Source organism: Berghia stephanieae, chromosome 10, assembly GCF_034508935.2.
Source record: "Berghia stephanieae isolate SIO BIC M18660-M18661 chromosome 10, UCSD_Bste_1.3, whole genome shotgun sequence".
In the NCBI taxonomy this organism is placed as follows: Eukaryota; Metazoa; Mollusca; class Gastropoda; order Nudibranchia; family Aeolidiidae; genus Berghia; species Berghia stephanieae.
In genome coordinates this window covers 32,176,295-32,191,795 of record NC_088369.1, presented here as the reverse complement: position 1 = coordinate 32,191,795, position 15,501 = coordinate 32,176,295, and the positions used below count along the sequence as shown (strand labels likewise).

The 15,501-nt window shown below is 36.2% G+C and overlaps 2 protein-coding genes across 4 annotated transcripts in view; one reads left to right on the top strand and one right to left on the bottom strand.

Annotated features, from left to right (window-relative positions):
• LOC144980981 (glypican-5-like) overlaps positions 1-15,501 on the top strand; it is a 196,215-nt gene that overhangs the window by 159,681 nt on the left and 21,033 nt on the right. The window lies entirely within an intron of this gene.
• Positions 9,021-13,231, bottom strand: LOC144980982 (uncharacterized). Its single transcript, XM_078929016.1, has 3 exons — positions 12,977-13,231; positions 10,716-10,890; positions 9,021-9,917 (listed from the first exon to the last, which is right to left on the bottom strand). The coding sequence occupies exons 2-3, from the start codon at positions 10,879-10,881 to the stop codon at positions 9,652-9,654; spliced, it is 432 nt and encodes a 143-aa protein (XP_078785142.1). The 5' UTR covers positions 10,882-10,890; positions 12,977-13,231; the 3' UTR covers positions 9,021-9,651.

The following is a 15,501-nucleotide window of genomic DNA, read 5'->3' as shown; positions in this document are numbered from 1 at the left end:
TGGTGGTTATAAGCTGAAAAATAAATCTTAAATCTTTTTACGAAATTTTAACAAAATAAATATCTCTTTAGACAAACGTATTTTAATCATGAGTTTATGATGATGATGATGATGATGATGATGATGATGATGATGATGATGATGATAATAGCTTGAGAACTGATCACCTAGCTGCAGGTCATTAACTAACAACAAAAAGCTGAGTGACGTCGTCTTCATTCTATCCATAGCGTAAAATCCACTTGATGTGCTCAAAGCACTTTACTAGGATTCCCAAGCTAGCATCAACTCTAAATCACACTACAATATTGATTAAGATAATATTTGTGCTTTTACGCAATAGCCGAGATGATCTATAAAGAGATGATCTACTCTAGTTTTTCCCTCTTTATGGAGTGATATAAAGTTTTTGGTTACGTCCCCTGGATTTCGCAAGGTGGATGTGTTCTTATCTACACGAAAGGTTTACCTCACAGTATTGATTTTCAGATGTGGAATTGTGCTTTAGATATTAGTTTGTTTGTTTTGTAGGGTTTTTGGTTTTTTTTTGTTTTTTTTTTTTTTTTTTTTTTTTTTTTTTTTTTTTTGTGGGGGTTTTTTGTGTGTTTTTTGGGGGGAGGGGGGGGGGGTATTATTATTTTCTTTTTTAATAGTGTCAATTCGTACTTACGGTACCAACTTAATAAACCCATCAATGTCCCCAACCTTACCAATGGTCAACTTACTAACGGTATATAAGGAAATGAATTGCTATACTAAAAATGTTTCTAACTCCCCAAAAGAGTGACGGTATAGCGAGGTTTACTGAGTATTTTCTCTTTGTTAACACTGATAATCTATTTTCAAAATGGGAAGTAATATTGTTTGGTTTCAAAAGGACATAACTCTCAATCATTTGAAAATCAGGAAAACGATATTTAGAAATTATGAAGAAAGGGAAACGAATATTTTACAAAATTTCAAAGGAAGGCTTGTGGAACAAAAATTAAATGTAGATCTTGAAAGCGTAAGAAAAAGAATAAAGAAGGAAATAAAGCGGAAATATTTATTCATGGATTTAAAAGACTTCGCAGATAAAAACATGGCGCATTTCCTCACGGTGTGTGTGTGTGTGTGTGTGTGTGTGTGTATGAGTGTGTGTTGTTTGTGTGTGTTTGTGTGTTTAAAACCTTTTTGTCTATTTATTTTATTTTATGAAAAGGAAGACCGTAGTATCTTTTCATATTCTTGTCTTTCTCCGTTTCTTTTCTTGCGCTTCCTCTTTTTCATTTCTCCATTGACGTTAACGGCTATTCAAACCGAGCGAGTACAATTTTAATGTTTGTCTCCCTTCTTTCGGAAGAAATTAGTCGACACTGGAATATTTTTATTGTCATTTTTTGTATGCATTATTATGATTATCTATTTTTATAAGTTCTCCCCTTGACAAAGTTGTTATTGTGACAAGCTATTATCCAGAGTAATTCCCCTTGGCTATATTATACATACTTCTGAGGCGCCAATTGAATAGCAGTTTTGTGTTCGTCCAGCAGGTTTTTACAATCTTTTATATTTGATTTAATATATCAAAATGAGAGGCGAATAGCCGGCTATTTATCTGCGATAAAGGTATCTTGTAGTTATATCGGATTAACATTTTATTTCAAGTATTTATATGTACTGTTTGGTATAAAATACGATATAGGGAATGGTAGTTTGTAAGTGTCTCACGTCCGGTGTATCGCAAACCCTTACAACAGGTACCAACCACCTCCTTACAAAAAGTTAAGACTCTTGTAGGTGTTTTTTGTTCCACTCGGTGGTCGTCGTGTCCAAATGCGTGTTGTTATTTATTTTCTCCTTTCTCTTGAATATTTTTTAAACATTTTTTTTTTTTTGTTTAGCACGCTACTGCTACTAGTACCCGCTTATAACGACGTTTTGATGAGGGCGGTGACAATCACTCGAAAGTCGTTATAAAAGATGAATTAGTAAATTAGGAAATGAATTCGTCTTTGGTTTGGGAGATTGCAGGTTTGTATCCCAACTATATTTCGTTGTTTGTTTGTTTTTTTGTTGTTGTTTTTTTTCTAACTTTTTTCGGGGGGGGGGGGGGGGGGGGGGGGGTGTTCGTTTGCTTGTGCTGTTTTCTATTAATTTCGGGTTGTTTTTTTTTTTTTGTTTTTTTTTTTCCTTGTTTTCTTTGTTTGCTTTTTTTCGTTTGTTTTAGTGGGGTTTTTTTTTGTTGTTTTGTTTTGTTTTGTTTTGTTTTTTTGTTTTTTAATTTTGCTTTGCTGATTCTTTACGTCCTTATTTAGTTGTCGTTGATGCGTGTGTGTATGTGTGTGTGTGTGTGTGTGTGTGTTGTGTGTGTGTGTGTGTGTTAGTTGGTGTTGAGGTGGGCGGGGGTGGCCGTAAATTTCTCTTTCCGTCAAACTGAATGGATGACCCATTTAAACGACCCTGGGAATACGTGCACATATTTACAGGTCGGATAACCAATTATGGGCTTATTTTAACATTGCTGTAATGGGGAATATTTTGCGTTGGTTTGAGATGAGAGTATTATTTCTATACATCAACGGAACGGGCCCATAACAATTTGGGTTACCAGATCTTCAAAATTCAATACGTCGCCTTGGGGGCAATCGCGCTATCAACCATGAATACTTCCATTTCAACTTCGATATTTTGCCTTTTCCACCTGTCAATGTCCTCACTTAATTTTTTTTCTAAACTGTTGGCTGTTTTTATCTAAATAGAATAAAAATTCAAGGAGTCAGTAAACAAACGGTGTCTTTGTGAGAGCAACGGAACGGGTATTTTTGCATTGTGACCGCGTGAAAAAGTGTGGTAACTGTAATTAAGTTGACAATCTTCCTCCGTGTCACAAGTCAGCAAATTTTTAAATCAAGGTTATTTTAACATAGTGAAAACACTACTGTACTATTTCCTGTTCCGTCATTGTTTAGTTTATTCGCATTAACAACGCCATCTTCTCATCTCTCAATCATCTTCGGTGTCTTTGGGTTACCAGATCTTCAAAATACAATACGTCGCCTTGGGGGCAATCGCGCTATCAACTTTGAATACTTCCGTCGTGCTTTGTTGATAAAGGGAAACCCGAAACGTCCACAGATGTCCCTGTGAATGAGATTAAAGCTTCTATTCCATTTTTAAAATTTGTCTCAAAACGGTATTATGTCTGGATGAATTGACCCCGAAAAATGACCCTAAAATTGAAATTACAAGAAATACTAATTTTTGGGTTTTTCAATGTGAGAAATTGTATTTCTTCTCTGAAATAACGAATCGAAATTTACACCACATTTCGTGTTTTTGCCAATCAATTCTATTTTTAGCTCTTCGGTCATCTCGATATAATACCGTTTTGAGACGGTGGGTCACATGTTAAATTATGCTTTCTTCCAGAGTAAACGGTTATATGTTATATTTTACAATGACCAGAATGTGGAAATTTTGTTGGTTTGTTATTAAATCACGCATCGGTGATCTCTTATTCTGATCATTAAACTGTAAGGTTTGGGGTCCCAATAGCTCAGTTGGTAGACCACTCGTTCACACGCAAAGGGACCAAGATCGATCCCGGGTGCAGTCCAGATTTTTTCTGACCCTCCTGTCCACCCAGCAGTGAATTGGTAGCTGAATCTGTTAGATTTGGCGGAAAGAACTTTGCGATAGACTATAGCGCCCTATCCAAAGGATTGCTATTGCTATTGTCCGTTTCACGCTATAGAAACCGGGATAAACTCCGGCTCCATGGGCCTAATGGTTCTGAAGGACTAAAAATAGAAATAGAATTTGGGGAAAGGATTTTGACATCAGTAATGTTGTAGAGTCCGTGAGCTTTGGAGACGCCCATGTCTGAAGGACATTTTATAAAAAGTTGGATATCTGTATGATTTGAGTTACCCGTCTGTCTGAATCCTTCGGGGTTCAGGCTTAAAAAGATTTTCTCTTGGAGTCTGTAATATGATTTGATACCTTGTACGAAAGGCTCAATGTATTGTATGGGCTTTTACATCAAGCTCTTAAGACATTCATTCTTTTCTCTCCTTTTTTCAGATTATTATTATTATTATTATTTTATGATATGTAAGATATATTTAATTTATTTTCGCCGGTGCTATTCTCTAATAAAACCGATAGAGAGTTGGTGGTTTTGCCCAAGGAAACTAATGACTCGGTAGGGTGCCCCAAATATTCTTCATGGCTCGTAGGATTACTTGACAATAGAATTTCAATAGTAAATCTCAATACAATAGTATTTGTACAGTAAAACGGTCCGGGTTACCTGGAAATGTGTTTACTTTTTGAAAGGAAATAGAACAGAAAAGAAATACTGTATCTGGAAAACGAGCGCGTATTCACCTGAGAATCACCTCAGTAGTTAAATGGTCAAGTGAATAAATTTTGACTTTGTCCGCCAGAACGTCGTCCTCCGACTCTAAACAAATACCAGACAATGCCGTCGTCACAGTATCCTGGTGTTTGTTTTCTGATTGTCCTCGGGCAAAAGTATATTATAGTATATCTATGAATGATTTAATTCAATCCAATACGCGCTTTAGGAATTATCATGATGCTTACATTTAATGAAATGAAATGTTTTGGGGTTCTGTAGTTAATTTGAGTTTAGAACCTGACAGATATTTAACAGATGGTTCAACCCACGGCCCCTTTTTTTATGGCCCAAGAGTTCTCGCATCTGTTTGCTTTGGGAACTTAATCAACACATTGAGACAAGCCCACCGTATGATAATGAGACAAGGCAGTGTCCAAGTGCGTGAGCTTGAAACACTTTCTTTTTTTTTTTTCTTTTTTTTTTTCTTTTTTTTTTTTTGCTAGTCTTCATAATTGGGCAAGATTCTGAAAAGATGTTGTTGACATTAATTTATTCAATATTTACAACTATTAAGGAAAGTGGCAATTTGGTACAAAATATCTATGATCAGATCCTACCTTATGAACTCCTTCAACTAAATGATACGGGTATTGATGTTGTTTTGTTTTTTGTTTTGTTTTTTGTTTGTTTGTTTTTGTGTTGTTTTGTTTGTTTTGTTTTGTTTTTGGCGCCGAAATGGTCTTGTGGTATGACACTCGCCTTCGAACCGGAAGGTCCAAGTTTCGAGTCCCGCTCTGAGCTAAGTCCTAGGAAAAAGCTCTTTACTCACATTCTCTCATCGTACTCAAGAATAAATTTAAATGGCCGTTAACAACACGTTTAATGGATATTGAGCTTAATTCTTTTTTTTTTTTCTTTTTTTTTTTTTTTGGACATTTCAAAAAGTGATGGAGGGAAGAATGAGATCCGTTAATGATGACCGAGGATGGCCGAGGTATCTTACTCTTGCTCTTGGTAAAGCCAAAGGGCCCTGCCTTACATAAGATTATCGTCGTGAAGCTAATAGCACTGGGAAATAAGGAGGTAGAGGAGGAGGAGGAGGAGGAGGAGGAGGTTGAGGAGGGAGAATGGAGGAAGGAAATAAAGACGTCAAGAAAGAAGGGAGAGAAGAGAAAAAAGAATGGTCCTCATAATTGGTTGGTCTATGTGGTGTCAGTCCAAGCTCCAGACAATGCAATTCCCCGTGTGGCCGCACGCCTGATTAGATTCCTATCGACGGTCTGTGGAAGGAAAGTGGAATCAAATCGCCTTGTTCTACATAAGAATCGTCTTTATGTCCTGGAAAAAATCTACCGTAAATTGGTGAAACATCTTTTTCACATTTTTGGTCATATTATAATATATCCACTGATTAAGTTTTGGTCCCAACGTTTGGAAAGCATTTTAATCCTGGGTCTTCAAATAAAATAATAAATAATGATGATGATAATGATGATGATAATGATGATGATGATGATGATGATGATGATGATGATGATGATGATGATGATGATGATGATTATAATAATAATAATAGTAATAATAATAATAATTATTATTATTATTATTATAATGAATAATGAATTCATATAGCGCCTAAACATCCACGTTAATCGTGTTCTGTAGCGCTTTACATAATAGAATCTGGGGAGAAAAAAAAATCACAGCACGACGTAATAAGCATGAATACAGAACACGACGTAACTACATATAGTAAGTGGGCCACGATACAGAAACAAAATATAAGTTACATCTATTTCATAAAAAATAAGCCTTACGGAACAAGTCAGTCTTCAGACATTTCCTGAAACATGATAAATTTTCACAGGACTTTGTAGTGCGTTCCATAGGCAATGGAGGAAAAAGCTTTTTTGATGTTTTTTTTTTTTTTTTTTTTTTTAACCATAAGTGAATTTTAAGAAGTTGGGAATGCGATAATCTTAAGTTTTGAGTAGGTTCATATTTTTAATCAGTTCCTGCAAATATTCAGGTGCCAATCTATCCAGACATCTAAAAACAGAGCCCAAAAATTATATCATGAACTTAACAGGAAGCCAATGCAATTCCTGGAGAATTGGTGTTCCTGATCTCTTTTTTTCCGTTAACTGTATAAGTCTGACCGCTTTATTTGGATTTTTTTTGTAGTTGATAAATTGATCTGGAAGCGATGCTCGAACCCAGGACCTTCCGGTCCGAAAGCGAGTGTCATAGCACTAGACCACATAGCCGCAAGTAGACAGGTATATTAGTTTTCTAATCCAATTTTTAGAAGTTAAGACAAATTTGTATTTGGTCACTCTTTGATCTCGTTCAATTAACATCCGTACCTCCGTACGACATATCCTTGAGTGACCAGAGCTCATACTTTGAAGTCAGATGTTTCTGAAGCCCCAGGGCCCCGGGGGACGGGCTAAGTCAATCAATTGAAATGAATTGGGGTCGTTGAGTTTAGGGTAAGTGTTAGATCTACTCGAGGTCAGAACGGTTGATTTGGTAACAGGCACGAGCTGGATGGTGGTTGAGTGGTGGGTGAGTCATCAGTGAGTGATTGGTTTGAGCGCTTGGGGTTCGAGTTTGGACTGAAACATTTTAAGTGTTGCGTATTCTGTTTCATATTTATTGATATTAGTTTGATGAACAACTTAAAAATAGGGACAAGATGGACGATGGACATCCAGGAGACTCATAGTTCGAGTCCCGATGTCGTCATCTTTTCTTTTTTTTTTTCATAGGAAAATTAAAGCTCAATCGCTTACTTTGCGGTTCTGCTCTGCGGCTGAAATCTATTTCAATATAGACGTCTAAACCCTGAATAAGAATTATCTCTAAGGATTAACAAAGGGTTTGTTTTTTAAAAATTGTTTTTAAATGTTTCATGTATAAAATGTCGTCTGAAGGTTGGAGTTTTTTAAAATTTCTAAACCTTCCGTGTTAAGTTTGACGCTAAAAATAGTCACCAATGGGAATCCAAGGATGACGTCAATTAACTTTGGGTCACCTAATTCAGATAACGATGAAATGCGACAAAAAGACCAGCAATTTATTTCAACTGAACAGTAAAAGTAAAAATAAACCAATAAAGATGAACTTATGGTTTTATCTAAAAGATATCATGTTACACATTGAATGTTTACACAAAAGAAATTAATGAACGGATTTTTTTGGTAATCCATTTCAGAATTTTCCAATCTTCAAAAGCTTGTATCTCAACTAATACTGATTTCTCAGAATGATTCTATAGCATTAATTATATGATATTTCATATTCTACAACATATGTAATGCGCATGCTATCAACCCTAATTTGCACAATTCGGCTATGTGGTCTAGTGGTATGACACCCGCTTTCGGATCGGAAGGTCCTGGGTTCGAGCCTCGCGCTCGGCGCATATTTGAGTCCTTGGAAAAGGCTCTTTACTCACATTCTCTCACCGTACTCAGGTGTAAAATGAGAACCTGGCCGTTAACAGCGTTGTCTTTGTCCGAAAATTGTACTATCGCCTAACAGGCGTCATGTCCCGTCCTCAATGTTGAATGTTGCTGTTGACCAGGGACCCCTTGTAAAGCGCTTTAAGCACATTTAGTGGATATTACGCTATATAAAAGCTCAATTATTTTTTTTTAATTCAAGGGTTTTTGGACCCCTACTATTCTATTTATAGGCTGTTATCATATATTCATTTTTGTTCAGTAATTAATTTTGTAAGTAACACGATTCTAGACTGTCTTGCAATGTCTAGTCGTTTTAATTACCTTCAACCTTTTGCCGCGTGCCAAGTCTTTTTATCACAGATCCTTGAAATATGGAAGGGCGGGGAGAAAAGTAATCGCTTGTAATTAATCGGGTTTGCTGAAGGTTAATTACCCATCAAAGAGAGAGAAGGCGTCGATTTTGATTCTTATATTAGTGACTTAGAATAGGGTTAGCCGGTCGTAAAAAATACGTGAGTATTTTGTGGGCGTGACTGACGTATTTTCGATCCATGTTAGTTTATTTTCATAACTGGCTCGTGCCGAGTGCTTTACTTCCATGTCTTTGGAATGTTAATTCGTGGTCTGAATGGAGTCAATGGGTTTTTATATAGAGAAGACTATGAAGGACATATATTATAATGCAGATTAAGGAATTGAGGAGTATTCCATTGAAATTGATTGCCATTACTTATGCTATACATGAATACTATAATATATGATACTTGTCATAAAACTGACATCTCAATGCTACTTGTATTAATTCATAAGAAAAATATGACCTTTGTACTGTACAATGTGAATTTCAAAATAATACAATTACTTTAAGCGCACCATAAAATAACACTGGTATCTTTTAGATAAAACCATAAGTTCATATTTATTGGTTTATTTTTACTGTTACTGTTCAGGTGAAATAAATTGCAGGTCTTTTTGTCGCGTTTCGTCGTTATCTGAATTAGGTGATAGCGACGTGTCCATATATGCAAGTCTGACATCCGAACCCACTTTTGGGCCTAGTTTAACGTTGTTGTAATGGACAATATTTTGCGTCATTTTTTGTGATTCCCAAAAGTAGTTGGGTAATAAGACCTGCAGATAAGTAAACGTCGGGTGATAAACATTTGGGTTTCTTGAATTTAACAAGGCCAAGGAATGCTTAGCATGGTCAGTGATTGAATAGGTGACAATCAGGGTAGAATTGTGCAGTTTTGCCATTAATGACTCGACATTGTGATTAGTTTGATCACTTCGATGAAACATGACAGGAAAAACAAAGGTAAAGAAAAGTCTTTACATGATAGAAATATTCTCATGTATTTCCAAAACAACAAACTCTATATAAAACAGGATCTGTCATAATAGAATACCATTGAATCTTGAAAATATCATTAGGATTTTCTTCATATGAATTTTTATCTATTTATCACTTCGTTCTGGCTTTATTCGGTGAAACAAATAAGGCGATATTGATGGATGTGACGGTGGGAGATTCATTTAATGACATCAATGATTTTTAATAGTGATATTAGTGAAAAAAATTGATAATGCGAGACATGAATTAAAGGTATAGGAAGTCACAGTTGCTAAATTATCGGTATATCTGTAACCACTAAAGTTACTATCTTTTTCGTGGAAATAGGAGACAATATTGAAGAGACTATTTTTTTAAATCATGAGATTTAGGTGATGAAGTGCACCTCATGCATAAATCATTTACTCATTTCTGTTCATTCAACTCAACAAGAGACATAAATCGAGGATTAGTGTTAACCGCTATAACAACACATTACTTTCTCATCGTCCCAGAATATCGAATCCGTCTAGATTCCAGTCGTCGATACCAGAGTACGGCCAGAATCGATCATCATCGTCATCGTAGTCATAGTATCGGCCAACCCTGTACCCGTTGTTGTAGGAGTTGTATCGGTTGTAGGAGTTGTATCGAGGGAAGTACCCGCCCGATCCAAACCCAAATCCATGTCCGAAAGGCGAAAAGGGAATCGTTCGGTAACCGTAACCCAGACTAATGGGTGACACGGGTAGGGCGAATCCAGTACGGCCTGTAGATTCGATGGAAGGGAATAATAATGATATGATGATTATATACTGATTATACAACAAGTGGGTTAGTACATTTATATAGCGCATATCATTTGTTGTTTTTTCAATCAATTCTATATACTTTACAGTTCTTCATTCATTTTTCTTGTAAGATATTGAGAACTGTTTTATTAAGTTCAAGTTATCAGTTAGGTATCTTAAGCAAGATAACAAAATATCCCGATGATTTTATCGATATTGATTGTCAGTTCAGAAATATACATGGGGACGACACGTCAAGGATATGAAGCTCCCTGTCAGATAAAATGGAATGTATCGTCTAGAACCATGAATCATAGTTAATGCCGGTGGTTGTATCGTGGAGGTGAAGTATTTGCCAGATAAAATCTCATTCGTCATTAGTGTTACATTTATCGTGTTTTGTTGGCAAAGGGGAAACCCCAAACGTCCGCATCGTCTGTCTTCTTTAATTACATTAAAGCATCTATTCCATTTGACTATAGCCAGATAAAGCGGTGTATTAAAATTTTACATCACTTTACAGATTTATTTTAACTTTCCAAAGTTTTAGCTTTTTTTTTTTTTTAATCCCGTTGAAGGCGAGACTAAAACAATTTCCAACCTCATTTTCCCCTTATTATTTAGTTGGTTGTAACAAAAGACTATAATGTTGTTGTAAAGAGACCGGTGACAGTGCTGCGACTTTGTAAAACTCTTTGTAAAAATGATAAAATGTGATGTTAGGTTAGAGTATGCTGGAATCCGATATGTGAATAATGAAGGATGTAACAACTTACCGATTCCAAAACCGCCAAAGTTGAGACCCATTCCCATGACTGGGTGCCCCAGGCCGTAGCCCCATCCAAACCCGGTACTCATGAAGGGAATCCTCGAATAGGTACCAGACGCTAAGGTTGCTTTCATGGCAACCAACAGCAGAAGGCAGAAAATGGATCGCTCCATGCTGATTGGCTGGGAGGATAAACATGATATATATATATATATATATATATATATATATATATATATATATATATATATATATATATATATATATATATATATATTGGATTGCATAGACTGGTTCTTTGTGCTGTGTTTTCATTACAACTGAGAGGGCATAGCTTTGCAAAATGCGAAAGACTTTCATATGGTTACAAGGGTATAATATCGAGAGAAAAAAATAAACATAGCCCAAAGAAATATTTTTGGAGTTAATTGGAACGTATAGCCTCTTGAACATTTTTAATGATGAGGATTCTAATTCAACAAGTTATTCCAAAAGGAAATATGCATGTCTTGGTACACTCTGACATTTGGCCGATGGGTAATTATGCAGAGATAAAACTTATTCAATTAATTACATTTTAGGATGGTGTTTTAAAAGGACCTGTTTCTGTATTCTAATTTTTTTGGATGCTAAAGATGCAATTGTTCAAGTGTTATTTTTCATGTTAAGCGCGGTATAGTATAGAAAATTCTTATCAAAATATAGGAGGCAGTACGATAATCTGAATCAGATATTACTGTGGAAAGCGGCAAGAAGTGAAATAAAATTAGATTTGGACATTAACCTCTCCTTACTAACCATATGAAGATCGTCACATTCGTTACGATGCAACCATTATCATCACAAACTTAAAATAAAATAATTTGTTTTATAGCACTAAAAACGTTACACTGTAATTTAGAGCTCATTTTGCTGGACAATATTATTTATATATGATAGAATTTATTTGTTGCTTTGCTGTTTGAATTACTTAATCTATTTTTGTTTAAAGTTATTATGTAATAAATCGTCTTAAAACGGTATTTATTAACACCATTTTCCAGATGTTCCCCCTTAACTTTTTATACCTTATCTAATCAAACAGTAAAAAAAATTAACTCACAAGGAATAAGTACATGATAATAATAATTTTGTTCGGCTAAACACAGCATGAAGTTTTCACGACTATCTATAAAAGCAACAACAACAACAAAAATAAGATATTCAAATTTTGTAATGTGCAAATAAAAAAATCTGAATGAAAAATGAAATAAGGAATGTGATGATTGTCCTGTAGCAGGTAAGGAGAAGGTAGGCATAACGCTAAAGATCTGAATAAGTGTGTATGAAAGGTGCCAGACAAAGCAAGAAAGAAAAATAGAAGAAAAAAACCATCCCGAAAAATCAGTCTATCTCGACTGATTTTTTGGGATGGATCTTTTCTTCTAGGCTATTTTTCTTTCTTGCTTTGTCTGGCACCTTTCCTACACATTTATTCAGATCTTTATCTTATACTGGTGCCTGCTCCTTAATTCCTTTAATTTGATATAAGCATAACGCAAAAATGTTTCCATATAGGCTCAACCTATAAAGTGATTGCCTTGATCGAGGAGAGATGGTTTTGTGTCATAACTTTACAACAAAATTAAATTTCCCATTTCCCTAACTGTGATAATTTAACTTGATGTTCTTCAATAAATTTCCATTCCGACATGATAACAAATTGACACGAAGGGTCGCGTGGTTGTTTGGTTTGTTTGGGTTTTTTTAAAACCAGTTTCTGGTGGAAATTCATTTTATGTTTTAAATAGGCAACTACAAGAGAGCGTTCACATGCTACGATCGTTTTATCAAGCATTCTACCATTTGTACACAAGTCGTCTATCATATGTGTTCCCATAAAAAAAAATCGTCCAGCGCCAGTTTAAGAAATTGGAAATTCTCTCTTAAAATAAAAGCTTAAAGATGGCATAAATCGCGTTGAAGTTGGAATTTAAAATGCGTTGTTATGGGGTCATAGAATTAACTGTCAAATTAAAGTTGGAATTTGTAATGTGTTGTTGGCTAGGACTTCATAATATATAGATGTCGCTGGTTGTTGGTCATCACATTTAAATATGTAATTTACAATGTGTTGTTTGTCATACAATAAAGAATCAAATTGAAGTTGTAATTTACAATACGTTGTTCACACCATGAAACTAAAGTTAAATTTTGCAATGGCGTTGTTATCAGAGCATCAAATTGTCAAATCAATTTTATATCTAATATTCTATTAGTTAATCTTACCTCTCGAAAATGACGATGTACAGTGTTACTAGTCCACCTGTCCCTAACCACCGAGGTACAAAAATCGAACTGATTTGACCGATGAATTTATTTGGATGTGGTCAATCCTACTGACCACTGACCGATATTATAGTAAAGGCTTTTAAGAGAAAAAGAAAACCACTACAAACAGGTAGTAGTCAGATGGTGTGACCAGATGTTTACAGGTACCAGCGTCCTGTCCCCCCAAAACCACATGTGACTTTTGGACATCCCTTTACCGAGACCACCTTTATATTTATATGTAGAGTGTGGATGTCACCTTATGATGAAAATATCGACAGTGATGGTGGGGCAGGGTGGTGGGGGGGGGGGTGAATCTTTAATCTTTTTTAGGGACAGGTACATACGGAGAGTGTACCAGTAGGACATTATCACAGGTATCCCATGGATTTACAATGTATTGGCCCTTGTCGTCATGGTCTTGAACAGTAGATTGATCTTATATCGATACAAAATTGACAGTTGAATTAATTGAAATTATTTGCAGATTACTTTAATTAAAACGCACAATGCGCTTTGTATACGGTTTTTTTTTTGGGGGGGGGGGGGGCGGGTTCGAGTCCTCCTGTCGGCATCTCGTATTTTCCTAGAGCAAGAAACTTAACTCTCCATTGCTCTCTTTGCGGCGTTGCTCTTTGGTTTACCCTCTACTTACCAACAGCGTGGAAATTGTCACATATTATAATGTGACGATACAACTCACCTCACCTCATTCTCCTGACCGAGGAGGTCATAGAGGAGACGTGAGAGATGACTTTACAGTAAGGGCCCTTCATCCAGACCTGTCCTCAGCTTTCCTCATTAGTGTTGAGCGAGAGCTGAAGTGGAGTCGCTGGAGAATCTCATTAAAAGGAGAATATGGCAATGGTTGGGGCATGTCTGTCGCAGACCTGATGAAACACTGATAAGAAAGGCTCTGCGATGGACACCCCAAGGCAAGAGGAAGCGAGGCCGCCCCAAGGAGACTTGGAGACATACTGTAGAGAGGGACCTAAAGCAGAGAGATCCGTCCCTCGAGATGTCCCCAAGAATAGCTGCTGACAGGACCAGGTGGAAATCCCTTGCATCGCCTCAAGTGCCAGCAGGCCCAGAGAGGATTGAGTGAGTGGGGTTGTCCATCATTGCCCATTCGTTTGCATTATACATCCAGCACTTTATTTGCCGTCCTTTCTTTCTGCCGCCATCCAAGGTCCCTTGCATAATGATTTTTGCCAATGCCTCACGGCGAGAAACATAACCAAACCAAGAGAATATTCTTCTTTTGACTATGACAACTAGCATATATTTCATAATGATCTTTTTGACATCATCAAAATAGTCGAGAATAAATATTTGGTATAACTATCAGAACTTAGCACTTAATTGTAGAGATTGTTTGTTTGTCTTGTTTGTTTGTTTTTTATTCTGAACAATACTATAAATTGCGTTTTTTGCTTTTGAGATAAAGTAAAACAAAAAAATGTGTATTGGATGGGTAAGAATATGACTTTTCTGGAAAAATCATGAAAATGGTTGGTAAGAAGAAAGTGAACACCTTGTTTTTAATGACCACCCATTTGATCACTGACACGCTCAACGTTCTTATTTACGTGACAAGATACTACAACCAAATATTTCAATGACTTTCAGCTTGAATTAAATTGTATAATTTACATGCGTTCCCTGCAATAATAGCATTAAGTACGGAATGAAATTGTGTGTATGTGTGGGTTTTGTGTGTGTGTGTGTATGTGTGTGTGTGTGTAATATTATGTCAGTCTGTTTGACAGTGTGATTGTGTGCTTGTAAGTGCAATACTATTCTTACATCATTACGACAAAGGTAGCTTTGTGTACATCTCTAGCAAAAGATTTGTTTGCCAGAGTCACGGTTGTCCATCGGTCACGTCACGTGACAAAAATCTTGTCCTTGTGTCAATGTCTACAACGTTCCTCGGTGTTTACTGGATGGAGGTCTCTGTCACGTGACCACGGTGTCTTCAAATGGAGATTCGCAAAAAAGCAAAATTACTTTCTTTAACAAACGTCAAAAACATTTGAGCGCGATCACTGACCGGACGGGTTGCAACGATCTAAAAAAAAACAAAAAAAAAAAAAAAAACTTCATGCCTTATCGTTGGATCCCTGGGCAGACCCCGTTGCTCATAAAACCGTACTCGGCTCGTGTCTTAAAGACAGTGGCCGATATTATAATATTAGAGAGTGGTAGCATTTTAGAACGTCTAACAATCAACTTGTACTTGTACATAATATGAAATGGATACTTCGTTACATATTATGTTGAACGTGACCGAATTGGTGATATGGCTACAAAACTTTTACAGCAGCTTTGCGTCCGTGGGGTTCCAAACAGAAACTCCTTATAGCTCCAAACGCTCGATTGGGAGGAATCGACTCACAAGATAACGACCTGCTTCGAATCCTGGTAGGATCGGAAGTCTTAGTTTTGTTTATTTGGGGTTGTTTTTGTTTTGTTTTGTTTTG

Coding starts and splice junctions, on each gene's coding strand:
- LOC144980982 (XM_078929016.1), bottom strand. CDS start 10,881: ATGGAGCGATCCATTTTCTGCCTTCTGCTGTTGGTTGCCATGAAAGCA. Junction 9,918..10,715: donor CTTTGGCGGTTTTGGAATCG/GTAAGTTGTTAC, acceptor TCGAATCTACAG/GCCGTACTGGATTCGCCCTA.